Source organism: Hylobates moloch, unplaced genomic scaffold (genome assembly GCF_009828535.3).
Source record: "Hylobates moloch isolate HMO894 unplaced genomic scaffold, HMol_V3 SCAFFOLD_8, whole genome shotgun sequence".
Taxonomy (NCBI): domain Eukaryota; kingdom Metazoa; phylum Chordata; class Mammalia; order Primates; family Hylobatidae; genus Hylobates; species Hylobates moloch.
In genome coordinates this window covers 20,832,824-20,859,445 of record NW_026652283.1, presented here as the reverse complement: position 1 = coordinate 20,859,445, position 26,622 = coordinate 20,832,824, and the positions used below count along the sequence as shown (strand labels likewise).

General features: G+C 39.3%; 1 protein-coding gene across 3 annotated transcripts in view; it reads left to right on the top strand.

Annotated features, from left to right (window-relative positions):
• The window catches only part of ST8SIA1 (ST8 alpha-N-acetyl-neuraminide alpha-2,8-sialyltransferase 1), a 174,702-nt gene that overhangs the window by 75,089 nt on the left and 72,991 nt on the right, over nt 1-26,622 (top strand). For all 3 annotated transcript variants that reach the window (XM_058441865.1, XM_032159801.2, XM_032159802.2), the window contains exon 2: nt 7,943-8,087. In XM_058441865.1, the coding sequence (XP_058297848.1) occupies nt 8,026-8,087 (62 nt within the window). In that variant the 5' untranslated portion in view covers nt 7,943-8,025. The remainder of the gene's footprint in view (nt 1-7,942; nt 8,088-26,622) is intronic.

The window sequence follows — 26,622 nt, the reverse complement described above, 5'->3', positions numbered from 1 at the left end:
TCTCCATTAGAATTAGGAGGCAAGGTGTCCCCCCTACCTCTGCCCCTGGTATATTCACTGCCTTATCCTCAGTGCCTAGAAAAGCACTAGGCACATAGAAGTTGCTCAGCAAATGTTTGTTGATTGACTGAATGAGTGCGGTCTGAATGGGTCCAGTCACTTCCAGCTACTAAAATAATAAATAAGTGGTTCTCAAAAGGTAATACTAGAATCTTTCTAGCTGTATAGATCAGTAAGCCTGAGTAGGAAGACTGAAAATAAGTATTCATTGAAATCCTTCCTGGAAACATTGATATTCTTTAATCCAAATTATTTTGTGTACTTGTTCCATAAATTATAAAACAAATATGTATTAGAAAAAACAGATCCTCCTTAAAATATTTATGTTTCAAAAGTTCCTTCTTCCAATTTTCTCTGCCCTTACTAGAGAAACACAAATTACACGTGGCACTAATCTGCCTTTCTTTTTTTTTTATTTTATTATTATTATACTTTAAGTTTTAGGGTACATGTGCACAATGAGCAGGTTTGTTACATATGTATACATGTGCCATGTTGGTGTGCTGCACCCATTAACTCGTCATTTCTTTGGAACACATTTCCTTTATCATGCAGTCATTTCAAATGTGAAAAATAAAATACTGCTAAATACAAGATTACTTGCTGGCTTAAGTAGTGGGTAAGAGTTGTTTTTCTCTGTGTTTGTAGTTCTGGCAAATTATCCAGAAGATTAATCTTTGAAAAGACTTTTTATAATATCTGTAGAAAACAAAATTTTGAAGCAATAATCTAATGAAAGTACTTCTCCTTCACACAATTTAAGAGATTTTGATAGAAAAATAAGATGCATACAAATCTCTACTCTATATGGAGTGTGTATTTCGGCCTATTAGGTCAATGATGTAAGCTACTGCAGGGAACCAATACAGTTGCCCCAATACCTGGGGCAAAGGTATTGTCTTTGCCCCAGAGGCAGTATTATCACCGCTTGCCTCCATTCCCCTTCCATGAGCAAGACCCTGCTGCTTGATTCTCAAAACACAACATTAGAATCTTTCTAGCTACATAGACCAGTGGGTATAAACAGGGAGACTGAAAATAAACATTCACTGAAATTTTTCAGAGCAGCTTCTGCCACTTCTTGTTCTAGATCATATAGAAAATATGTCTGGGCCATCAGCCAACAGTGACCCTTTAAAAAAAAATACCTGCTTCAAAATTGATTATTTCAGACAGATTTCTTTAAGTCAGGGGAAAAAATTAACGTATGCTGGCCCAAACTCTTCTTTCATGTGAAATCTGCCACTTAGTTTTTAGAATAAGAAACTTCTCTGATTTCTGTCTAGGCTACTAGATTCTTCACTTAAAGAAAAGCCCCCTTTTGTTAGATGCTTAACTTTTCAGCTTCTACTCTTTATATGGTGAACATACAAGTTATTATTCAAATAGGGACATGTTTGAGAATAGAAGGGGTAACTATTAAAAATTACGGCCAGAAAAAAGTTATAAACTGATATCGTGTGAAGCAAACAAAGTTGTGTTGTCTCTAACTATTAAGAAGGAGAATGAAATTACTTACTGAGGCTATACAATGTGCTAAGTGATTTATATCTATTACCTCAATTTCAAAACCATCCTCTGATATTGAGGCTTGGGAACATTTTCAGTCATGAATCTGAGGCTCTGTGACATTAACCCAAGGAGTCAACATATTGTAGTCTAAAAGGAATTTTAGGAACTCAGCTCAGGACACTTTACAATAAGGACTATTGATTTAGCTGTCTGGAGGAAATGCATGAGATACACATTTTGGCTGAAAGCCAAATGTTAAAATAAATAATTGACAAGTCAGATATCACTAGAATAGGAAGAACTTTGGGGAGACAGGATTAAATTTGAAACCTTACCAAACATTTTCAAAGTCAACATTTGGATGTTTGACAATATAGTGAAGGAAAAATAATTTCTTAGCACTATCCACTGGTGGATTATTCCTGTAGTCTCTGTGCTGCGTGTCTGCAGTCCTACAGACATGCCTACTTTAACCAGACTAACATTTAGCACACAGTGGCAGGAAATGGGATTCACTGCTCAGCAAATACCCCAAATCCTGGATCTTCTGCTGCTGAAAATGTTTGCCAGTCTAGAGCAATTATTTTGACAAGTGTTTGTTTCTTAGTCTCGAAACAGACAACACAGAAGAAAACTATAAGGAATTGACTTCTTAAATTTGAATTTTGATTGTGGAAGCAAAATGCACATTGCAATTCTCTGCTTTCTCTAACATTGTCTTTTTTCTTCCTATTTGTTATTTATTCATTCAATCAGATTTATTTATTTATTTTAATTACGGCTTTAAATTCAGAGGGTACATGTGCAGGTTTGGATATATTGTGTGATGCCGAGGTTTGGGGTAAAAATGATTCAATTATTCAGGTAGTGAGCATAGTACCCAATAGGTCGTTTTTCAGTTCTTTTCTCCCCTTCTCTCTCCCACTTCTAGTATTCCCCAATGTGTATTGCTCTCATCTTTATGTCCCTGTGTACCCAGTGTTTAGCTTCCACTTATAAGTGAGAACATGCAGTATTTGGTTTTCTGTTCCTCCATTAACTCACCTGGGATAATGGCCTCCAGCTGCGTCCATGTTGCAAAGGACATGATTTCCTTCTTTTTTATGGCTGCATAATATTCCATCCATATGTATGTCACATTTTGTTTATCCAATGCACTATTGATAAGCATCTAGGTTTCCAATAAATATTTATTAAGCATCTTTATAATGTCTCAGTCAGCATTTCAGGAAATGGGGATACAACAGTGAACAGAAGATAGAAGTCTCTGCCTTCATGGAGTTTATATTCTGGGCCTTAGGGATATAGACAATAAACAAGACTATAAATTAAATATATAGCATATAAATAGTTTTAAGTGCTAGAGAGAAGAATAAAGCAGGGAAGAGGGATATGAGGAATTCTCTATTGTGATTGGATCAAAGATGATTTCTCATGATATTATTTTTGGAGTATTTATTCCTCATGGAACTTTTTGAGGGCAGATTTAACATTTAACTTTCAGTTCTTCATAACAAGATGTGAAGAGTTCCAATTTAGGATTTTTTTTCCTTGAAAATCTCATTGTCTAAATGGAGTTAAATAACTGAAAATTAAATATAGTTCTTCAAGATTATTTTGTCTAATGTTTTGAGTGTCAGTATGTAAAATAATTCTATGAAGACCTGACTTATTTAATCTCAACTCTGTTATTCTGCTTTATATTATTTAAAAAAATTTTTTTATAAATATTCGTTGGCAGAATAATTATGTGGTATTTTTCCTAAGGTTATATTCCAGACACACTCTGACTTAATATTTCCTTTAACTGACAATTTACTCTCCTAGGTAGTAAATAATTCCTCATAATTTTTTTGTACATAAAACTAACAGCTTTCATAATAAATTTATTATTGCAGCATTTTCTTCTTGCAATATTAAATGTTCACTCACACTTCACCTGACTGATAGAATTTCAACAGAGAAAGCACATAAAGAGATTGTCACTGTTTACCCCTATATTGTGTATAAGAATTTTAGATTGCATATTCGGTTACAAACAGTAAACTCTGATGACACTCCCTGTTTGTGCTGCTCACATTGATACCATGATCAGATATGAAGGGCACATGCAAGATCAAATGATCATTTGTCACATGCATGTTCAGGGATGCCAGCACTGGCATTGATTTGGATGTTTGTATATCTGAGTATTTAACCTTCCAAAAGCTAAGTCTAAATAGCTACAGTGTAACAGTAGATTTTGGCCAGATACTGAAACTGAGGTAAATTCTTGCCCACCCCTCCTCTCTCAAATTCAGTCATCCTTTGGAAGGGGCACAAAAGTATCAGTCATTGGAGTGGTAGCCTCCCAACCTTCTTCCTGCCTGGTGACCAAAGTGTTGAACATGGCATCTGAAAGGGTCATAACAAGGTTCACTCTGATCCTAGGCATTATTAATTGAGTGGTTGGATTTTCACCCTTATTTGCCTGTTAAGTTTCCTCAGTATCTGGCTTCCTAGTCGGTAGGCACAGTCAACAGATGAGGGCTTCTTGGCTTAATTGATCTTATGAATTCCATTAGGAGGGATAAGAACCTGAGTGACATTCTAGCAAGTGGCTCCTAGGCTTTGTAAGTATTTACCTTTATGCTGCAGTTATAGTGTCATTAGCTATGACTATTGCTGAAGCTTGAATTCAAATAAAAAGCAATTAGATGTAATTCCAGTACTCAACTCACATGCAACTGAAACTTAATGATCTGGCAATTTAAAGATGAATATGAAAAAGGAATTCCTTTAGCTTTTTTGATCCTCTGATTTTATTGTCTGCCACGAAAGAAAAGCAAATAATACACAGCATCCGTGCAAAGCATGAAAAAGGAGATAGGAGCCAAATTCGGTAAAAATTCTAAAAGCTGGTCTATAGCTCTGCTCCAGAATTACCTGAAGGTTGGATGGACGTGAAGTCCATTACTTAATCTGACAATTTCCTAGACATCAAAAACAACAGGCTGCAAATCTCAGATCAGGAAACCCTTCCTGGAACCCTGGATATGACTTAATGTCCTCCTTTTTCCAAACAACCACAGACGTCTGTGCACATCTCTGCTGTGCCTTTGGTCACATCTCCCTGCATACACAGGAAGTCACTTGCTTGTTGGTTGCCCCTTTTCTTGATTATGTTTTCAGAAGGAAGATCTGGTTTTAAATTAAATTTTATATCCCAAGAACCTAGCACAGTTTGAGGTAAGAACTCAGTAAAAATCACTACTACTGCTTCTAACATGACTACTACTATTAGTACTGCAGCTGGTAGTACTACAGTACTAGTACTATTCCTGTTTTTGCTGCTGCTGCCATATCCAGTGTAGCTGGTGAGCTAATGAGGACCCCACTCAGGCACATGGGATATGCATACACATTTCCAAATTGTGGTTTCTTTTTAGCCACCCTCCAGAGATGGTCATGACAGAGGGAAGATGTGGAGGCATTCTGGATGAAGGGAAAAGTTTAAGAGTTTATGATAGAAAAACCACTCATATTGCAAATAGTGGCATGATTGCTGTGAATTTGCTATACCTCTTGGATTTAAAAATATTTCTACATATGTGAAACTTTGTATTTTCTATGGCATATTTGTTTTCCCCCACTAAAGGTATGAGTGCCCTAGCATGGTGATGCTGTAGGAGGAGATGTGAATTTGATTCAACATAATCTAATACATATTTTATCAATAATTAAGAAAACATTTGCTAACCTAATGAACTTAAACAAGTCTCTGGGTCTCAGCGTCAGTTTCACTGTCCATAAATTCAGAATAATGTAACCTGTCTTCTTAGGTTATTTTGAGGATGCAAAGAGGAAACAAATATGAAAGCGATTTGCAAGCTGCCAGGTACTAGGCAACGTAAAGTGTTATATGGCTGTGACAAATTTTCCTTCTGAACCTCTTGTAGCACTTTGTACAGAATGGCACGTTCAGCTTGGCTGGAGGCCAGAGCCACGGTCTTGTTGGAAATAAGTACCTGATATGAGGTACAAAGACCTGGAAGCAAAGCCCTGCCCCACCGTTTCACTAGTTATGTGACCCGAGATAAATTACTTGAGAAAAGAATATTAAAGTCATCCAGCTCATGGGTTACTGTGAGAATTAAGTAGAAAAATACCTATGAAGGCACCTGGTGTACTGCAGGCAGTTGGCCAGTGTTTACACAGCATTTTTTTTTAGGGCAGAGAAAGATACAAATGAATCAAAATGGTTCTGAGCAGGTAGCCTGCAAAGAGGAGAAAGCTTGGAGTCTGTGGACCTGGCTTCCTGTTCTGCCCTGTGTGGCCTGAGCAAGTCCTGGAACTGCTCTAAACCTGTTTCCTTAGACGAGAATTGGGAGGAATAATGATGATAATAACAATAATAACAACCATACCCTTAATTATCTCTTAGGGTTGCTCTGAGGACTAAAAAATATAAGATATCAGCAGACATGGGATAGGAACTAAAAATTTAGCCTATCCTCCCCCAAAATTTAGCATCATGCTAGTGATAATTCTCCTTATTTTTAAAGATAGTCTTAAACCATGTCCAGGTGTTTTCTATTGACTCAATAAGAGCGTAGGATGCGCTTTTGACAAAATGTTTGCAGTCCAGTATAAAACTTTACCTTAGCCAGGCGTGGTGGCACATGCCTGTTATCCCAGCCATTTGAGAGGCTAAGGCAGGAGGATCACTTGAGTCCAGGAGTTTGAGGTTTCAGTGACTGCACTCCAGCCTGGGCAATAGAGTGAGACCCTGTTTCAAAAAACAAGGACAACAGCAACAACAAACAACAAAGAAAACCTTTACCATCTCTGGAAGCCACCTTTTGGGTGGCAAAACACCAGTAAAAATGAATGAAGGTGGAGAAGAAGGGGAAAGAGAGGTAGCTGATGAGAAACAGAGGGCTAGTGTAGGAGCAAGAAGAGACACTGGGTCTAGCAACTTTGATAAGATGAAAGCTTTCTTCCCGAGCTCTTCTCCCCTTTCTGCCTTGAGCCCTTCTCTTCTGTCCTTCTTTCCATTGAAACCTTCATGAAGGCAAAGCCAACGAAGATCTCAGAGAGTGCAAGGGGAGGCACAGTGTGGCAGGAAGAGCACCTCCTCCGCAGGCTGAGGAAGCCTGCCCACACTGCGTGGCCCCTGCAGCTGCAGCCTTACTGACTAGGCTGATTCCTGGCAACAATGAGGCTGGGACGGTGTAACAATAAGAAGGAGAACACCTACCAAGTATTGAACTTTCACTGTGTGCTCTACCAGTACGTTTTCAGTGAACTCTCAACGAAAGTCTCATAGGGCAGTTCTGCAGCCCCTTCTCTTTGCGCAGTCATGGAGTTAGTAAGCTGCAGAGGCAGGACTTGAAGTCAGGTCTCCCACTCCACCGTCCCCTTTCAGCTAAAGATGTCTGAGCAAGCATTTCTGCGTGAGGTCATTCAGAAGTGGTTTATGCCAGCAATTTGTTTTATTCATCTTCCTAGAGGAGGAAGTGGTGAATAAGCTCTTTTACTCATGAGTAAGTGGAATTTATTTCTGACAGATTGTTAATTGGAGGGTACTATAAATATTTCCCCATAGAACAAACATGGCTTAGACTTGAGGGGCTAGCTGGGGAGTAGCCTGCAAGCCAGCCCAGAAGGGTGAGGTTACCCCAGTGACGCTGGTGCTTCAGACACTGAGGGAGCTGGGAGAAACTTCTGTCAAAGTCACAGAGCTCATCACAGTGTCAAACACTTCTGAGAGGCCAAAGTGAGAACCAAAAAGGCCCGTGAGGTTTAGCAGTGAGACGGTAGGTTGCTCTCCAGTGTCTGAGATCATATCATTCATTTCATTCTATTTCTACTCAAAAGATTTCCAAGGGATTGTTCTCTATCTTGTCACCAGTTTTGGGGAGTGCACTCTCTTTAGGGTCACTCTGTGTATTCCATTGCCATACAGCTCTCAGGAAGTCTCTTTTCACTGAATTTAACCACCTGATTGTTAATGAAGATAGAGATGCACCTCTGCTGTAGCTGAATAGCTCAACAGTCTCCAAAGTTAGCTATCCAGGTCTTTTCTGGACCTGGATGTTTGAATCAATCAGTACATCTGCAACTGTAATGGTTATTTTTACTTTTGACATATCTCACCTGAATCTGAGAGCCGATGTATTTTTCGTAAACTTTTTTTTACTGTGAAATATTCTGGTCACGCATTTTGGTGGCTAGAAGAGTGAATTAATAGCAGTCTAATCACCCTGGAGATGCTATGCTTCTGTGAGCTGGCACTGAGGTAAGGCGGCACATCTCTGTGGGAATGACAAGTGAATGAATCTGCTCCTCATTTAACCTGCTGTTCTTTTCTCTCTCTTTTCTCTCCTAGGAAACAAATGGAAGACTGCTGTGACCCTGCCCACCTCTTTGCCATGACTAAAATGAATTCCCCTATGGGGAAGAGCATGTGGTATGACGGGGAGTTTTTATACTCATTCACCATTGACAATTCAACTTATTCTCTCTTCCCTCAGGTTAGTATAGAGTTGGTTGCCTTCAATATGGTTTCTTAAATTTCTTGCTGTCATAGAAAAGGGATAATTGAGTTTGCCTAACTCATCAGATCGACTTTTTGTTTTCTTTCTTCTCTCTTAACTTTAAAGGTTTTTCTTTATATCTGTCATCTGTGTGTGTGTGAATAAATCACATAGTGTTTTGATGCAAGGGTGGAAGCAGGGTGTTACAGAGTTACAATTTTCCTAGCCTTTCTGATTTGAGTCTTATGAGACTGAAGGAAGCAAGAAATGAATGATCAGGGACTTGTGGAATTCTAGTGTTCTGAGGTTGGCTGTGGAATGACCGTGAGGATTTGTGTGATACTGGAATGTTTTCTTAGGACTGATGTTGCTCAAGGAGTGGGGACCATATGGTGAGAAGTTTGCTTCTTAGAGCTCTTGAATGTTAACCCTGTGGTTAGATTACCGCTGTGAAATGGAGGAGTGGTGGATATGGAGAGGAATAATTCAACTTGACCACTTTTGAAGTGGTCTAAATCAAGCTTTGCTTACTTAAAATCTCTTCTTGGTTTTCTGAGCATTGAAATAAAATGTTTTTCTAATATACATGTAGGCAGCAAGAGGGGGGAAAAGGGAAATTTTATTTTAGGGAACCCTAGTTTTGGGGAGGGGAGATCTTAGGCAAAATTGCAATTAGGGAAAAATTCAGAAATGAATCGTGGCCTCCCCAAGACCTCTTTTAGCCACCCTTGGTTTGCTCAGATGATTGTACAGAAAGAGAATTTTTGAGCCTTGGAAAGTGGTACTGAACCTTTCATGTATCTCTGTTAATAGCCCATGAGACTTTAAAGGAGGAATCCCACAAAGTGGAGGCACAGGTTCTGCCAGATCCAAAGTCACACTCTCTATAAAACAGCCATGCTGACTAGCTCATCCTTAGATATTTTAGTCTAGTTTAATGGTTTTAAAATGCAGTGATAAGGTTTTTCTTTTAATTTTTGAAATAGGAAATAGAAGCTTTAGTTTATTGCCAGCATCTACGTGTCTTCTCTCTTTTTCTCTCTTTTCTTCATCTGCCCTTGGGAGGCTTCCAAGTGTCAAAGCAAATAACTAAGAGTTATAATATATGGAATTGAATTTTGTCTCCATCTCTTACTAACTAAATTCCTTGGATAATTACCTAAGTCGTCTGAGATTTAGCTGTCTTGTCTCTATGATGGCTAGAGCAGCACTTGCCCTATTTTCCTTACAGAACTGTGGGAAAGATCAACTTAGATAATGCATGGGAATTTCCTTTTTCTTTTCTTTTTTTGACAGAGTCTCACTCACTCTGTTGCCTGGGCTTGAGTACAGTAGCGTGATCTTGGGTCACTGCAACCTCCACCTTTCAGGTTCAAGCAGTTCTCCTGCCTCAGCCTCCTGAGTAGCTGGGATCACAGACATGTGCCACCATACCCAGCTGTTTTATATTTTTAGTAGAGACCATGTTTCGCCATGCTGGCCAGGCTTGTCTCGAACTCCTGACCTCAAGTGATCTGCCCACCTCGGCCTCCCAAAGTGCTGGGATTACAGGCGTGAGCCACCGCGCCTGACTGTAATACATAATAAATGTACTTTATAAATACAAAGCATTATATGCTTGGTATTAATGTGCTGATTCATACTTAGTATCTTGAGGCTGAGGCATGAAAAATAGAATTGTATTGGTGAGGGTTTAGGCAAGGTACAGAAATCTCTTTAGGTACTTTTAGCAGAAAGATATTTCATATAGGGAATTTGGCATTTAAAAAAATCATTGGAAGAATGGAGAAATGGGAGCCAACGGGTGGTTCCTAGAATTACTGAGTTCAAGAACCTACTACTGTAACTGTTGTCTAGGGACTGGGAAGCCCCAACTTGCATTGCTGTTAGTGTGGCCACAACTGCTTCCATTAGAAATAGGGGAAAGAAGATTAGTTCCAATTCTCCTCCTCATTTCAAATCTTCCTCAAATGCTTCTAATGGAGAAATGATTTGCATCCAGAACACTAGTTGCGAAGAAGTCCAGGAAAGGCAGTTTTTAAGTATCATGCTTCAGCAGGAAGCTGGAAAGGGAGTGGTACAGAGATTAATCAAGCCATTCCACAGTATATTCTATGTATGAAAACTGCTACCAACTAGTTGTGGCATGAGGAAGAGATAAGGAAGCAATCTCCTTTAACAGCTCCTCACATAGAAACATTTTAAATGAAATCCAAAGTAGCTTTTTTTTATAGATGAGGACTTTTAGTTATACCAAATGAATTCTAACTTTGTATTAGAAAATAGATTTAAAAGGAAGATTAAAGAAATATAAACTAGCCTCCTATATTATCTGTCAGTTGCAGCAATAGGGTTATAAGAAACATTTACTCTGTAAAGTATGTGCAAATGAATTATGTGCCTGTTTGTGCCAGTTGCAAGACCAAGGAAACATCCTTGAATAATAAAGGAAAAATACTTTTTTCTTGGGAATCAGAAGTCATCACATCATTGTGTATGGGCACAGCCATTGCAAAAGGCAGAACCAATTCAATGAGTAGATTTTTTTTAATTGCATATGTATGTATTTTCCTGCTAAGAATCTGAAATGACTAATTTATTCATAGAAATCTTGGTAAACCAGTTTGCATCACTGGAAAAAATGGTGTTTTCCCTCTGCTCTCATCCATTATTATTTCTTAGCAAAATGTTTCCAGTTTGTTATCAGCCAAAAAGGGTTGCCAGTTAATTGGTATGCTTCATTTATGTTCCCAGTGGGAAGAAAATAGCGTATGCAGATGAGGTAGAAATGCAGGTGAGTCGGCCAGGCTCAGTGTTTTCAGCATGAACAAAGCTTCACTCCTTTCCCAGAGTTTCAGTGAAATAATGCTAAGTCACTCATTTCTAACCTCGATTCTACATCTGTACCTTTTCACTTGCCCCTTAAATGCTCCGTTTATGTTAGCCATCATTATCAATGTTATTCGTTTGCCTACTTTTAAGTATTTTTTTGTTGTTGTTGGTACAAAGATGCAGTGTAAGAAGGGAGATGCTCTGGTACATTAGGGAATAGCAACAGGTCCTATAAGGGCTGGGGCAGTGTATCCTCAGGAGGTAACTATTAAAATGTCTGTGTATTGAGATGCCACATCAAACTCCTTTTAGTTAGTTAGTTCTTTGAACCTTCCACAACTTTCTGTAATTTTATGTTCATATTTATTCAATTTTGCCACATAATGCTGTGTACATAACTTCATATCTCCATATGACAGTGTTCTGTGTTCTAAAAGTCCTTATCTGCTATCTCAGTACCATCTTGTGAGCTCTTGAGAACAAGAGGGTTTTCCCTTTTGTGCCCACTGCAGTGCTTCCCACTCAGTATAAATATTCATTCCCAACCACTCATGTCTGTCAAGGGCGTTCCTGTCTGTGTCTCACTTGAGCTGGACCCCTGCAGTGCCCTTGCTTGAACTATAGGAAACCAAGCAGGAAATTCAGATGTAGCTGTTTCCAAAGGGCTCTGTAAATGTATTTTGGTGAAATATTTGTTGAATATTATTAGGCATGAAGGGCAGAATTTTTAACCTTCACACAGGATTTTTAAAACATGCGATGTATGTGTGCGTGTTTGTATTTGGGGAGGACGGTGTGATGGTATCAGCCTTCCCACTTTGAGAATAGCTGCTCCCAATCCCCTGGGTTGGGACCAGCTCTTTCCTGCTTACCCAGGAACTGTCCCTTTTAAGCCTGCATGGTCAAGTGTTTGCAGGAATTATTGAATGAACCCTATTTTGGCCTAAGATATATTGCCAAGGAAGAACACAAATTTCCATGGAAATGAGTGAGGGAGTAGCAGGAATGTTAGAAACCACAACTGTGCTGATATAATCTGAAAAATATTTCCTTTTGGTATTATAAAAACACGGTTGGCTCTCCATTCTCTTACATTGTGATATAAATTACATTTCTCCTCAGCATGTTCACCCAAGGCCATATGTAAAGCATCACAAAACATCATTAATGCACCCCACATAGACACTCATTTCCAGCTTCCTAGGTTGGCCGTAGGCTCCTGTCACGTTCCACTGAGCCTGGACCTGCAGCATTCTTGGCCTGTGGGAAACCCAGCAGGACATCTTGGAGTAGTTTGTCAAAATAGCCTTATTAAAATGAAAATACACATTTTTTTTTCCTTCACAGTAATGTGCTTAATAGAATTCTCTGAGCTCCCGGATATCCCTGAGTCTCACAGCAATTTTTTTTTCTTTTAATAAAATTTGGATCATACTATATAATCTACAGAATTTGGTAGTTTTTTTCCACTTGTCCATATTATTGTAATCATTTCCCCTGATATATATCTTTTCGGCTGGAAGAAAACTAAGGGGTCTCATGTCTGGTGGGGATGGATCTTTGCTGGACTTTTGTTAGGTTCTGTTTTTAGGCTTGCATCTGGCTGTTTTATAACAGAAACCTGATGGCGGGCAGAACCAAATAGGTGCTTATTGAAGCAATAAAGAATTAGAGGGTGGGTAGTTTAGGGCTCAGTGATGGCTACATAGTGTGCCATCAAGCTCCCAGACCCTTGTCTTCCTACTCAAACCTCCTTAGCTGATGGCCAAGGAACTTTGCAGTTTTGGTTCAGGATCCCAGCAAAAAGAAGGAGTAGACAGAAGAGGAAAGTTGGACAGATTCCTGCTCATGTATCATTAATCAGGACTGAGTCACATGGACGTGTCTAACTGCAAGAAAGCCTGGGAAGTTCAGTGTTCCAGCTTTAGGCAAATGCCTTGTGTTTGTCAACTATATGGGCTGCCTCAGTTTCTTCACATGTTATCTCGCTCAGCCCTTACAGCGACTCTGTGTGGCTGTTATTATTGTCTCCATTTCATGGATGAAGCTAAGACTGAGAGGGGTTAAATACCTTATTGAGGGTCCCAGAGCTGGTAGGTGGAAGGGCTGGGATGTGAAACCTGGCCTGTCTGATTTCAAAGGTGTTAGTGTTTACTCTCTGGTTTATTTCCTTAGAAGACTTGGGTTCTAGTGGATTAGTTCATTCTTATCACTCAGTCACCTTGAAACCGTTTTAAGGTTTTTCACTTCTAAGAATACCCTTATAAGAAATGGAGAAATTTCATTTTTTAAATTTATTTTTATTTTATTTTATTTTGAGACAGGGTCTTGCTCTGTTTGATAAACTAAAAGTGCAGTGGCACGATCATGGCTCACTGCAAGCCTCCACCTCCTGGACTCAAGTGATCCTCTGACCTCCGCCTCACAAGTAGCTGGGATTACAGGCATGTGCTACCACACCCGGCTAATTTTTGTATTTTTTTTATTTATTTATTTTTTTTTTTTTTTAGAGACAAGATTTTGTTATGTTGACCAGGCTGGTCTAGGACTGCTGGGCTCAACTAATTCACCCATCTTGGCATCCCAAAATGCTGGAATTGCAGGCGTGAACCACTACACCTGGCCAAGAAATTTCTTCTGCAGCTTTTTGGGAGAAAAAATAGAGTGTAGATATATAGGATATGGAATCCTAAACAACACCATAGTTTCCCATACAATACTCTAGTCTCTTTTTGGCTTTGAGCTCCCCTGTATCCCCTGTTGAAAGGAGAAATAAGAGCATTTACATTATTTTGACTTTTATAAAGGGGAAACCTTGCGTTGCTTCTTTGTTATAGGAATCTAGAACATGATTCCACTACTATTGAATAATTAAGGTAATTTGCCCTGCCATTCTTGGCCTAATGCTAACACTAGAGTACTATTTAGGGTATGCAGTCTAAAAATCTGGATCCTAAGCCTGGCCTTTCAATGATGATGCTTATGATCCCAGACAAGTCATGGAACCATTCTCAGCATGAATTTCATAATTTGCACATTGGGAAAAATAATACCTGGTCTTTATATTTCAGTATCATTATTATGAGTAACAAAGTTAAAATGAGATAATGGGTTTAAAAGTACTTGGTAATGAATGCACCATAAAAACATATAATAATATTATTACTGTTATTTTCTCTCAAAGTGTTTACAGACTTTGGCATTGCCTTGGCATTTGGGTAATGCCAGGAACCCATGAAGCAAAACAAAAACTAAAACACCACTAAAAAAGGGGTGAAATCAATTTTCCAGGACAGTGAAAAGAAATAAAGATGTTGAAGCTGGGATTTCAGAAAACATAAAGTAGTAACGGAGAATGTTATAGTCTTTGTTTCATTATATTTGGATAATAATTACAGTAAAGTAAAAGAGCAAGGTGAAATAAATCATTAACTTCCAGTGAATTAAGATTGTGATCTGAACAATGAATTGATATCCACTGTTCTTCAAATTGCTCTGCAACTGAGAAGAAGACATCATCACTGGATGTCCAAATATCTGTTATCTTCATAGGGAAAGGAAAACAATTGATTAGAAGTGAGGTAGTGCGATGGAGTTGCTCAAAAGAATAGCTGACAGGAACTTTAAGATGTCTTGTTTTTCAAATTTAGAAATAATTAAAAATTAAGACCTTTCTTTAATGAAAATTTGCAGGTTGTCTATGGTTGAGAACAAAATGAAAAATAAAGGAATGCTCTATCTTGCCATGGTGTAGATCTTTCTAAATTACTTGACAGTGTGTAAAATTTCGTACAAAGACTGATTATGGCTCAGGAGTCTAGCTTCCTGGGAATAATTGAAAAGAATTCATGACACCAATTACCACTGAGTCACATCTCATCCCGTAGGCCTGACGGGAGTGATAGCTTTTCTTAGGAGGTGTTACTGTTCCATATAACATTTTCTTCTTAGGTTTGGTGACATGACAGGGTGTTTCCCTGCAGCAAAAACCTGGTATACCTTTATTTTTTTTTCTTCGATTAGTTTCTTAATCTTGGTTGCTCTTACAGACAAAGGTCCAAGTGTAGAACGGAATTTGCATCCTATTTTAATTTGGTTTTGAGCATTTGGCTACTAGGAAGCCTCTGTTTCATTTCTATTAGTATGCTCATTTGTACTTTTAAACTCTATTAGGAGTTGCTTAAATGCATAGACATATTTGATTAACTTACAGAGAGGTATCATTTCAACCCTGAATTTTCTCTGGCTTAATTAATTTGGTCAAATAATCAAGAGGTGTGACTAGGTACAGAGAACGTTTTCAGAGTGTTTGTCTATGTTAAGATCAATTCACTATCTTCCTTCTAATTCACTGTCTTCCTTCCATTGATGGTCAAACATTCTTAGATCACAGGTGAGCTAGCACAACATTTTTGTAATCACTCATGGCCTGACTAGCTCTACCCTGTTATCTTCAGTGTTCAGAACTTCTGAGTAGATTGAAGAGACCGACCGTGAAGCTTGACTTGCCCAACACAGTGGGGAAAGGGGTTGGCTAGGGATAGGATAGGGAGTGAACATAGCTTTGGGGGCTAAAAGGAAGTCCAGCCAGTAGCCATAAAGGAGTATTGCAGTTCTTACTGTGGGACACTGTTGGCAATAACCAGAAGATAATAAGGAATAACATGATGTGCTGCTAGTATCCAGGATGCAGAGATGAAAATAGGGGTGGATGGAGCTATACCCAGAGATCCGGTTAAAACAATTGACTTCAAGTTCCCAGTCTCTACGCTGGAGGTTTTGGCAACTGGCAGCTTCCAAGGGTACTGGTCAGAAGAAGGCAGAGCCTCTGACTTCTAGAGGTTTGGGAACTGATCATTTATCACAGCAGGAACACAAGTGAACAAGGTGAGGGTCCTAGCATTGGGGCCCAAATTAGGGACTGTTTTTGTAAGCAAGGCCGAAGCACATTTACTGGAACTTGGTATGAGCTAGGAGGCAGGGACCTGGAAGGGCAGCCTGGGGTTATGATTTGAAATTAAGTCATAAACCAAGTTACTAGAGCCATACCGCAAAGCCAGGGCCAGAACACAAGTATAACTTGATAGTGATTCCCATAGCTTCAGGTGACCATCCCCAATCATTCCCCTAAAGGCCAAGATTCACCCATATTGCTCAGGGCTCAGTCTGAACCCCAGCTGTAGGTTCGGGTGTATATAGAGATTGAGAAGTAGGCTGGATAAATGAGTAGAATTTTTCAGACAAAAACGTTAGATTCTTACTGTCTTCAATGTCTAGCTCTGTGGAGGCTGACAATACAGAGAGAGCAAAAACTAAGTGTAAGGAGAGGATTTGGGAAAATTGTTAGGTAGTTAAGAAATTATATTAGCAGTTTGTCAGACAAATAGGTAAGTGGATAAGTGTGGTGAGAAAATTTAGGATAGATGGGCATGGGTCAACATCTGCTGATTTTAAAGGAAACAAAAGTGCTTTTTGAGGGTAAGGCAACATTTTATACTCCGAAAATTATTATGCATAGGTTTTTTTTCTTGCTAAGTTTTATTTTTCCTGTCTATTCAGACTCTATTCTTGAGATTTCAGAATTTTAACTCTTTGCTAAGAAAAAGAAAATAAGTGCTGAGAGAAATGCAATTGTAAATTAAATTAATTTGATAATCACTTCACCTGGGGTGTCTGCAGTTAATGAAGCACTGGCTAACAGCCCCATATACAATATGTATCATCTGATTATTTTGCTTACATTTTTTTGTTTCTAGAGTTCAATCCACTCTGATTTTATATACATCTTGGGTCTCATATACTATTCAGAGGATAGTATATTCACAAAGTATGGTTAGTTCTGCAGCCATAATTTATAAATTTCCTAATTGTCTTTTCTGGTTATACTCTTACATAGTCTTTGACTATAGCACCCAAGGTCAGTAAGAACTGAAGTTGCTACAGTTTGTAGGTGCTTCCAGATGCCTGACATGGAGATTGTTTGAGGATATTTTAAAATCCAAAGTTCAGTAATATTTCTGGACTCAAGAAAAAAACACAGTATTTCTACATGAACTATAAAATTTAATGTAAATCAAAAATCTACAAAATAACATCAAGGTTAGAATTAAATTTAAAGCAAGGATTTGATGCATAGAAAATTGCCTTACACATTGATTGGACTTGTCACCTAAATAAATACGCCCTGCTGCCAGCACAACTATGCTTTCCTGAAATTTTCATGATTCTATGTAAGTAAAATAAGTGTTCAACCACTCATTCATGAAGTACTTATTGAGCAACTGCTACTGTGTGGTAGGGACTATGCTAGTTCCTGGGGAAATAATAGTGAGTAAAAATAGATCTGGTTCTGCACCTATTGGATACTGTCCCCAATGTTCCATAGGTTCCTTACCTTTTACATGCTCACAATTCTGTCCCTCTCTCCTGCTTCTTTTCTTCTATTCATGGTTTCAGGTAATGACACTATCGTCTACTCAGTCACCTGAGCTGGACACCAGGGTCTTATGTTTGAATTTCACTATCCAAATCCAAATTTATTTCTTAAATATCTCCTGAATCAATCCCCTCTTTTCTTACCTCACTGCCACTGGGTTAGGTCAAGGTTTATCATCTGTTATCTATGCTAATTCAAGAACTTTCAAAAAAGTTTCACTGACGGGCGCAGTGGCTCATGCCTGTAATCCCAGCACTTTAGGAGACTGAGGCGGGCAGATCATTTGAGGTCTGGAGTTTGAGACCAGTCTGGCAAACATGATGAAACCCTGTCTCTACTAAAAATACAAAAATTAGCTGGGCGTGGTGGCAGGCACCTGTAATCCCTGCTATTCAGGAGGCTGGGGCCGGTGAATTGCTTGAACCCAGGAGGCAGAAGTTGCAGTGAACCAAAATCACACCACTGCACTTCAGCCTGGGCAACAGAGTGAGACTCCGTCTCAAAAAAAAAAAAAAAAAAAAAACCAAAGAAAAAAGTTCACTATTATGAATTTGCCTTCCTGTGACATCCTCCACCCTCTGCCAATTTTGTTGTTATAAAATGTAAACTGGTGTGTGTGACATCTCTTAAGTCACTCTTCACTACTTGCCATGCAGATGAGCAAGTGGCTAAACGGCAGACTCACCAAGTCGGCTGGAGCAGCATTCACGGAGAAAACTCATGAAGGACAAGGAGCAGCTAGTAGATATGCTGTTGCATTTTATTATTAAAAATAAGGAAATTCTACCCTGTAAGAAAGGGAACCTGAAACTACACTGGGCTTTGTAGTTCTGTAATGAGGGATGCACCAACCATTCCCCTGGGGCGATTGAGAGACTGAGATATAACATACTTGCTAAGATAGGGCAGAACCCTAGCTTTGGCCTCTTTTATCAACTTAGTGTTTGTAGGGAATGGAAAGCCAGTGTAGCTATGATGGGTGACTCAGGTACAAGCAGATACAGTTGAATGACATAGATGGCCAGAAACGGTGGCCTTTTTTGTTTCATTTTATTTTATTTTATTTTGTCATGTGTTCAACAGCATCTCTTTTTCTCTCTCTCCCCCCTCTCCCTGGCAGGTCACAGATATAAATTAAAAATAAAATCTACAAGAAAAATAATTTATAAAAGGACTCCCAGGCTCACACCTTCTATCCCTACTGCTCAGTTAGGAACACCCCAACTGGGAATCAGTGCTTTCCCCCTCCACTTCACTCCTGCTTGTCTGGGGAAGACAGTACTCCAGAGCTGGGCAGGGTTGGGGGTGGCGGTGGCAAACAGTTAAAAATAAAGACATTGTGGTCCTGGAACCATCTGGCCACCTTGGCACTTCCATGTCTGCCTCCCCCAGGCAGCCCTCCAGGAGCTTGTGCTAAGCTGGGGCTGTGGAGAAGCTGCCCATGGTTGAGAGCTTGTGTGTTTGGTGCGTGCTCTCAGCCCGTCACTTGCACTTCTCCATCTTCTAGAAAGAGACCCAAAAAAGAAAGCAGACAACAACCTCGGGACAGAGGAGAAAAATCCCAAGTGTTCACACAGTTTCATGGAGTCTTTATGGCAAAGAGGACATTTAGCTGCTTTGAATATTAGGGCATCTCCTTTTTACTCAACACAAGCATTCTAGACTCTACAAGTGAAACAGGGCACAAGCCCTAAAAAAATCAAAGCGCATGAAATTCTAAGAGGACTAGTTTTTTTGTTGTTGCTGGGTCGTGTAATGTTTTGTGTTTTCCCAGTGACAAACCCAGTCGTTGGTAGGCAGAGGCCGGAGGGAAGGATCACTCCCCAGCATTGTGCTGAATCCTGCCTGGAGGCTGCTGCACTAGATCCTCCCTCCATATCATTCCCCTGACTCACAGCAGTACTGGAATAGGAAGACTGCAGGCCCAGTTCCCAGAGCACTGCCAGCACCTCACCCCAGCTACAGAAGAGCTTAGGCAGCGGGTGAGGGGTGGGGAACACAAACGGGATTTATTGCATCAGTTTATGGTTGCAGAAGAGCTTGTCTCTTCCTTGGCTTGCTGAGAATAGTGGGAATCCAAGCCTTGCTACTGACCAGGATTGAGGGCCTTGGGCACTGAGCCGCATCGGGTTTCCATGCAGCTCTACAGGAGGCCACATCTTTTACCCGTTGACAGGGGATCAATCTGGAGCAGGTTCATCCTTCCTGATTATTACCTGTATGATAAAGTTCAAACCCCTTAGAGTGTCACACAAGGTCTTCACGATATGAACTCTCTGAGAATGTCAGCTAATATAAGCTTACCAATTGCCATCCATCTGCTTCCTCCAGCTCCTCATTACTTTTTTTTTTTTTTTTTTTTTGAGACGGAGTCTCACTCTGTCATCCAGGCTGGAGTGCAGTGGTGTGACCTCCGCTCACTGCAACCTCTGCCCCCAGGGCTCAAGTGATTCTCCTGCCTCAGCCTCCGAGTAGCTGGGACTACAGGTGTGCACCACCATGCCTGGCTAATCTATCTAGGCATTTGTCTGCCTCCTGTCATTATCAGTAAGAAATCTCAGAATAACTGTCCCAGACTGAAGCCTTTAGGGCTAACTGTGAAGATAGTCAAACAGGGTGACCCCGAGCCCTTTTGTTACCGTGTCACTCTTGTGTCATTAGATAATACAAGACTCAGGTGTTGCAATGAAATCAATCTTAAAGGACACCATAATGGAAAAATTTCTGCTCTTTTTGAAGATGTAAAAATCACAGTCAGAGATGTCAGCTCAGTCTCTGCCTTCTCCCCAACCAGAACTAAATGGCAGAGTGCAGTGACAGAGCAAAAAGCTGAACTGGTTCCAAGGTCTCTTCCCTGCCAGGAGCTGGCATCTCCAGACTCTCGGCTCCTGTGTTGGGGCCTTGGTGCTCTTCAGTCTTTTAGCCATCAAATATTCTTGTACCAATTTTCCCACAAAGCGAATGACTGGGTTTTGTATTTTAAAACCACAGTTATTATAATACCGGTGTCTTTGAAATTGGCATACTGTCTCCCTGTTGGTTTTCAACTTATCTTGGCCCAGCTGCTGGAGGAAAATACTTTTTAGTCTTTGTAGCGCCACGGAGCCAATATGTTTAGGAAACAAGCCTGTCAATATAGTTCCCAAATAACCTCTTGCCAGAGACAGTAATAATTTTTTAATCCTTTTAACTCTAAACAGGAAAATGGTTTCATCCAGATTATGAACACTAAACCTTGGTTGTTGTGGGCAGTTTGAACAGTCATCCTTCGAGTTGAAAACTTTTTGACTGTCCTTGGAATTAGTAAAGGACATACATTAAGTAATCCCCTAGGACTTCTTTTTCAGCTTGTAATTACATTTCAAGGAAATGGCCCTGTAAAACAAGTAGCAAAGTGCTCTCTGCAATATTCAAAAGACCATAGCAGGTCAAAAATTAAAAAGTAAATTATAGTCATTCACTTAAAACGTTCACTTAAGGCATTTTGTAATTTCATTGGTGACCTTTTATTGCATCATCAACAAATAGGGGCAAGAAAGGATTTAGAAGATAAAGATTTGGGCTTAGGAAAATAAGCATTCAGTGGTAAGGATTTATAAGATGTAAGATAGATGAAGTAAGGGCCAGGAAAGCTTTGGGGAAAAAGGCAAAGTGTTATCATATGAATAAAATAAAAATAATGGTAATAAAATGTCATAGATTATGTCATGTATTTAAAAAGAGAGTACCTGAAGGAAATATAAATTTCATGTTTTAGGTTATGTCATACCATGGGGATCTTGATATATAGAAATTTCCTTTCACTTTTGCAGATGGTTGAGAGATCTCAGAACAGTGGAGGGATGCAGAGAACAAGGGGACAGGAAAGGCTTGTGTGGGACACAGAACATCAGAACAACTACATGGAACAGGGAAGCCACCAGAGCAATGTGATGATTGGCACTCTCATATTTTACAGCTATTAATAGCTCATATTGACTGAATGATTTCTAAGTTCCAGACCTGGCACTTTTTATAATTATCATTTTATTTAATTCATTCAATAACTGTAGAGGTAATTTCTTACGTTTCCCTTCACCCCGTTTATAGATGAGGAAGCTGAGGCTTAGAAAGGTTCAGTACCCATCACAAAGTACATTGGAAGTGGCAGAATCCTCTGATGCTGTAATTGTGTAAATAACCGTTTTGTTCTCCATGACCTGGGCACTTAGAAGATGACTGAGGAATGATTTAGATATGTTATGTATATTCATATAGAGTTTATATATGCTATTGTTCCATCTGTCTGTGAAGTTTTCCTCAATTAAGTTGTGCTTGAGAAGCATTGAGGATTAAATTGGCTAACCGCGAACTTTCTGTTGCCAGTGCTTCCTGTGGGCTTGGCATTCTGTTTAGTGCACTTATAAGAAAGTCATTCCAGCCTTGAAACTCATCCTGTTAATGCAGATGTTTTCTTACTGAGTCAGTTAATGGATATGTGAGCCAAAAGGTTCATCAAATCCACTGCTGGTGAAACCACCAAAGCTTCATTTTCTTGAGGATCCTATTGGAAAGAAAAAGGAAATCTATGTGCCTGTGGGAACTGCAGACATAAACTACCTACCTCACGTAAAAGGCTGCCACGATTGCAAGTGACATGGTAGATGCAAGTACGGCCAAATACATAGGAAAAAAGGCACAATGAACTTTTTAGTATATTTCCATTTACTAATTATGAATCTGTGACCACCTGTACAAATAAAGCAATTAATGTCAACTGTTTACGACTCCTACAAAAGTTTCTTCTTTTAAAATTTCAATTTTCTTTTTGTTCCTATTTTTAAAATTTGTGTAAATTTATGGGGTACAAGTATAATTTTGTTCCATGGATATACTGCGTAGCAGTGAAGTCAGGGCTTTTAGTGTATCCATCGCCAGAATCACATACAGCATCCTCATTAAATAATTTCTCATTATCCAGCCCCCTTTCACCCCTTTACCTTTCTGAGTCTCCATTGTCTATCATTCCACACTCTAGGTTCACGTAAAAGTTTCTTATTTGAAATAGATTATATCTATTTAGAGGAAAAATTGTATTGAACATATTTTTGTTTTAATTCAGTATTTTAATTTTAAATTGGAAATAATAAGTAAGTTAATTTAAATAACTCAATTCCCCAAAATGTGACACTTTAAGGAAAGTGCGTAGGAAACATTAATGAAACTCAAACATATTAGAGAAAACCTACCAAAGAGTAGGTTGGTTGTATTTTCTCAATTTGATTCAATTTTGTGGCTACACTCCACAACTATACTTTGTTGAAGACTAACTATGTGCTAGACTCTTTGCTAAATATTTTGCGTGCATTATCTGATAACCCAACATATGATGCTGATATTATTGTCTCCATTTTACATGTAGAAATTGAGGCTGAGCCAAAAGTGTCCTGCCTGGGATTTCCCAGTTAGACACTGGTTCCATGCTGTGATTCCAAGTCAAGATTCAAACTGAGGCCTGTTGAAGCTAACTCTGCAAATTTAGCCCTTTAAACTGCATTGCATTTCCTTTCAAATTAAGTAATATGCTACAAAATGATTACAACCTAATGAAGTCTCTCTCCTGATATGTCTGAAATATCTATAATAGTGTATAAGGAGATTCCCATTTTGTTTTTCTTATGGAAACGGATGGACACTTACTCAGTTGCTAATTTCTGTAATGTGGTCCAAATTGCTTAAACCTAGCAATTCCATACTGAAGGATTTATCTTAAAGAATTAACTGAACAACTGCTCCAGGCTGTGTGTATCAGATAAGTAACAGCAGGAGGACCTCTAGGTGGAATGGGTTAGTGATGGTGAACTTGTTAAAAGAGGGTTCTGTCTCTTCAAGACCCCTTTTATGTGAGGTGTTTTACATACAATTAAGCAAACTTTATTGTCCATATAAAAGAAGAGAATACAGTGGCCTGATACGCCCCTTTCTCAGCTACCTTCTTAGCTCTGCCACAATTCAAAGATGTTTATAACAGTATTGTTTATCATAGTGAAAAATTGGGAACGACCTAAAATATTCAACATTAAGGGATTTGTTAGATTATAAACCACCTCTACAGTTAAATACCATGTTGATATTAAAATCATGATGGAAAGGTATCCATAATATCTTGTTAAATAAACATACACATTATAATAGTATTCATATGAGAGCATCTGATCCCATTTTGGTTAGAAAACAAGCCATTTAGGATGGGAAGTCCAAGCAACAGAGGGCTGAGAAATCACTGCAGGTAATTTAAAAATATTACTTAATGTTATTTTGAGAAGAAGCAAGGGAGACTTAGAAACTTTTGGACTTCTCTTTGTCAGTTAGAATCCTGAATTTTTCACAAACTGCCTTATAAAAAAAAACAACCCTGTATTTCATTTAAATCTGGCCTGGAGAAAGGATTCTTTCCCAATCTTTGGCTAAAATTCCCTAAAGCATGTATTTTCCTACTGTGTCTCTTGGAATAATTTAAGATATGCACTCTTCTCTAACTGCGTACTCTTGGAATAAATTTATTTATTAAGTCTGCTAGGGCCCTGCCTGGGTCTATAGTAGGATATGCAAATTGGCTACCAGTTAAGACAAATTTGGCCTTCAAATTTTGGCTTTACTTTAAAAAAAATCATTTGAACTATATGCCAACTTTTAAAAGCTAGGAGCTTTTACATTAACACCTGAATTTTTAGTATCACTTGGAAAAAAATCAGAATATCTGGCAGTCCTGGCTCCCATGCCCATGAGTAGGGCATGAGCAGCTCCTTATCCTGTTGCTTTGGTGATACGGTTTTTGTTTGGCTGTGTCCCCACCCAACTCCCATCTTGAATTGTAGTTCCCATAATCCCCACATGTAAGGGAGGGACCAGGTGGGATGTAATTTAATCATCGGGGCGGTTACCCTCATGCTGTTCTCATGGTAGTGAGTGAGTTCTCACTAGATCTGATGGGTTTATAACGGGCTCCCCCCTCCCCTCGACTTTGCTCTGCACTTCGCCTTGCTGCTGCCACATGAGAAAGGATGTGTTTGCTTCCCCTTCTGCCGTGATTGTTTCCTGAGGCCTCCGCCGCCATGCTGAACTGTGAGTCAATTAAACTTCTTTCTTTATAAATTACCCACTCTCAGGTATGTCTTTATTAGTAGTGTGAAAACAGACTAATACATTTGGCCATGTGCCCTTTGTTTGCCACAGTCTCTAGCACTTCCTATTGCCTTCCTTCCACTCGTTTATGTTACCTGCTTGAATTGTGTAGGCATTGCATTTTGCACCTCTGGTGTGCTAGAATTTAAAATAATCTGAAAAGCTCATCTGTGGATCATTTAGCAATTTCCTTAACCTTTCTGTCAGTGGTCTGAAAAAGGGAACAAGTTTGCTCCATTTGCTTAGATAGATCCTTGGCATTTCTCCAGAAAGTCTGGGGATGTATTAAATCAATTAATTAATAAAAACATCTGTATACCTATATGGTAGGCTCTGGAGACACTAAGAGTTACAAAGACGTGGTTTATACCCTTGAGGGGCTTATTCTCTGTTGTGGAAGACGGGTGTACACAACGGTAGCTAGTCACATGTTACCCAGTGCCAAGGGCCTAGAATGTCTGCTTAGTGAGACTGACGGTAAGTGCAGTAGGTGTTTCTGTGGGAGTGGGCAGGATGTGCATGCCAATCCTAGAAGATGACATAGGTCAGGGAAGGTTCTAGGGAAGGAAGACTTCAGGTCATAACTGACAGTTGGCAGATAGAGTGGGTCACAAACATCACTGTGCATGTGAATTGTATCGTGTAGGGCAACTTCAGATTCCTAAGCTCTACACAGAGATCCTATTTCTAGAGGGCTGAAGTGGACCAAGATTATGCCTCTTTAATATGAATTCCATGTGACTCTGAAATATGTGAGTTACACTGTGAAAAAAGGGTAGAAGATAAGCCAAGCAGGTCAGGAGAAATAAGTAAAGGTAGGAATGTGTGAAGGTAATTTAAAGGCTGCAAAACTCAGCTGATTGGATGCTTGTATGCGGAGTCCTGGGAGATAATTAAGGGAGGAATACTGGGAAGAGAAGGATGCTCTGGAATTCACTTATTTTCCTTTTTATCAGTAAGAAAGGATGGCAGATGCATTTTATTAAATTGGGGAAATAAAGCATCAGCAGCAGCAAGTTATTCCCAAAAAAATATTCTCTGCTTGGTTTATTTATCTTTTAATGGAATAAAATAGTTATATATGAGACAATCAATCATGGACATGCTTTTTTTAAAATGCGAATAATAGTTAATTAGCAGGCAATTGATCCTGGTCCTGATAGTTGAGGTGCCTAATCAGTTAAATTGGATTAACGGTTTAGCAGTCTGCTGCATTACTTACTAAGTAATTGCACACTATTTATAGTTGCAAACAAAGGGGATGCCCTAACTGATACCACCTTTTAGTGTAGCAAATACTGAACTGAAGCTCACAGTTTCTGACCCAGCATCTCATACAGTGACTGGTATATGGTTAGTTGGCACTCCATAAATACTTGCCAAATGTTCTTAACTGAAACTTGCTTGGTATTTGTAGTTCTTCATTTCTGAAAAAATTGAGTTGGATTTTATTCATGGTTTTCTACACCATCAAATTCCTTGGGGTGTCTAAGTGTCACTTCCAGAAATAGACCAAGAAATTGGGGAAGGGTGCCCACTTTACCTCATCTTCTCTTTTGTGTATTTGTGTGTGTGTGTGTATACTTCTGTGTATGTGTGTGGGTGTGAGTATATGTACACACATTTTTTCAAGAGACAGGGTCTCACTCTGTCACCCAGGCTGGAATGCAGTGGCACAATCATAGCTCACTGCAGCCTTCAACTCCTAGGTTCAAGAGATCCTCCCACCTCAGCCTCCCAAGTAGCTGGGACTACATGTCCATACCACCATGCTAGGCTAATTAAAAAATGTATATTTTTAGTAGAGACAGAGTTTTACTAGGCTGGTCTCAAACTCCTGGCCTCAAGAAATCCTCCCACCTCGGCCTTCTGAAGTTCTGGGATTACAGATGTGAGCCACCATGCCTGGCCTATATATATATATATTTTTTTTTAATAGGGGTTTTCTGGTATAACCTTGTCTGAGAAACAATAAAGGCTTCCATTTTGAAGCAAAGAAAATAACAGTAGCAACAGTAATAAGTTTGGAAGTCTCTGAAGTATTGAATAAATGATTTGTTTCAATTCCACGTGTATTTACCAGCCACTGTGCACAGCTTT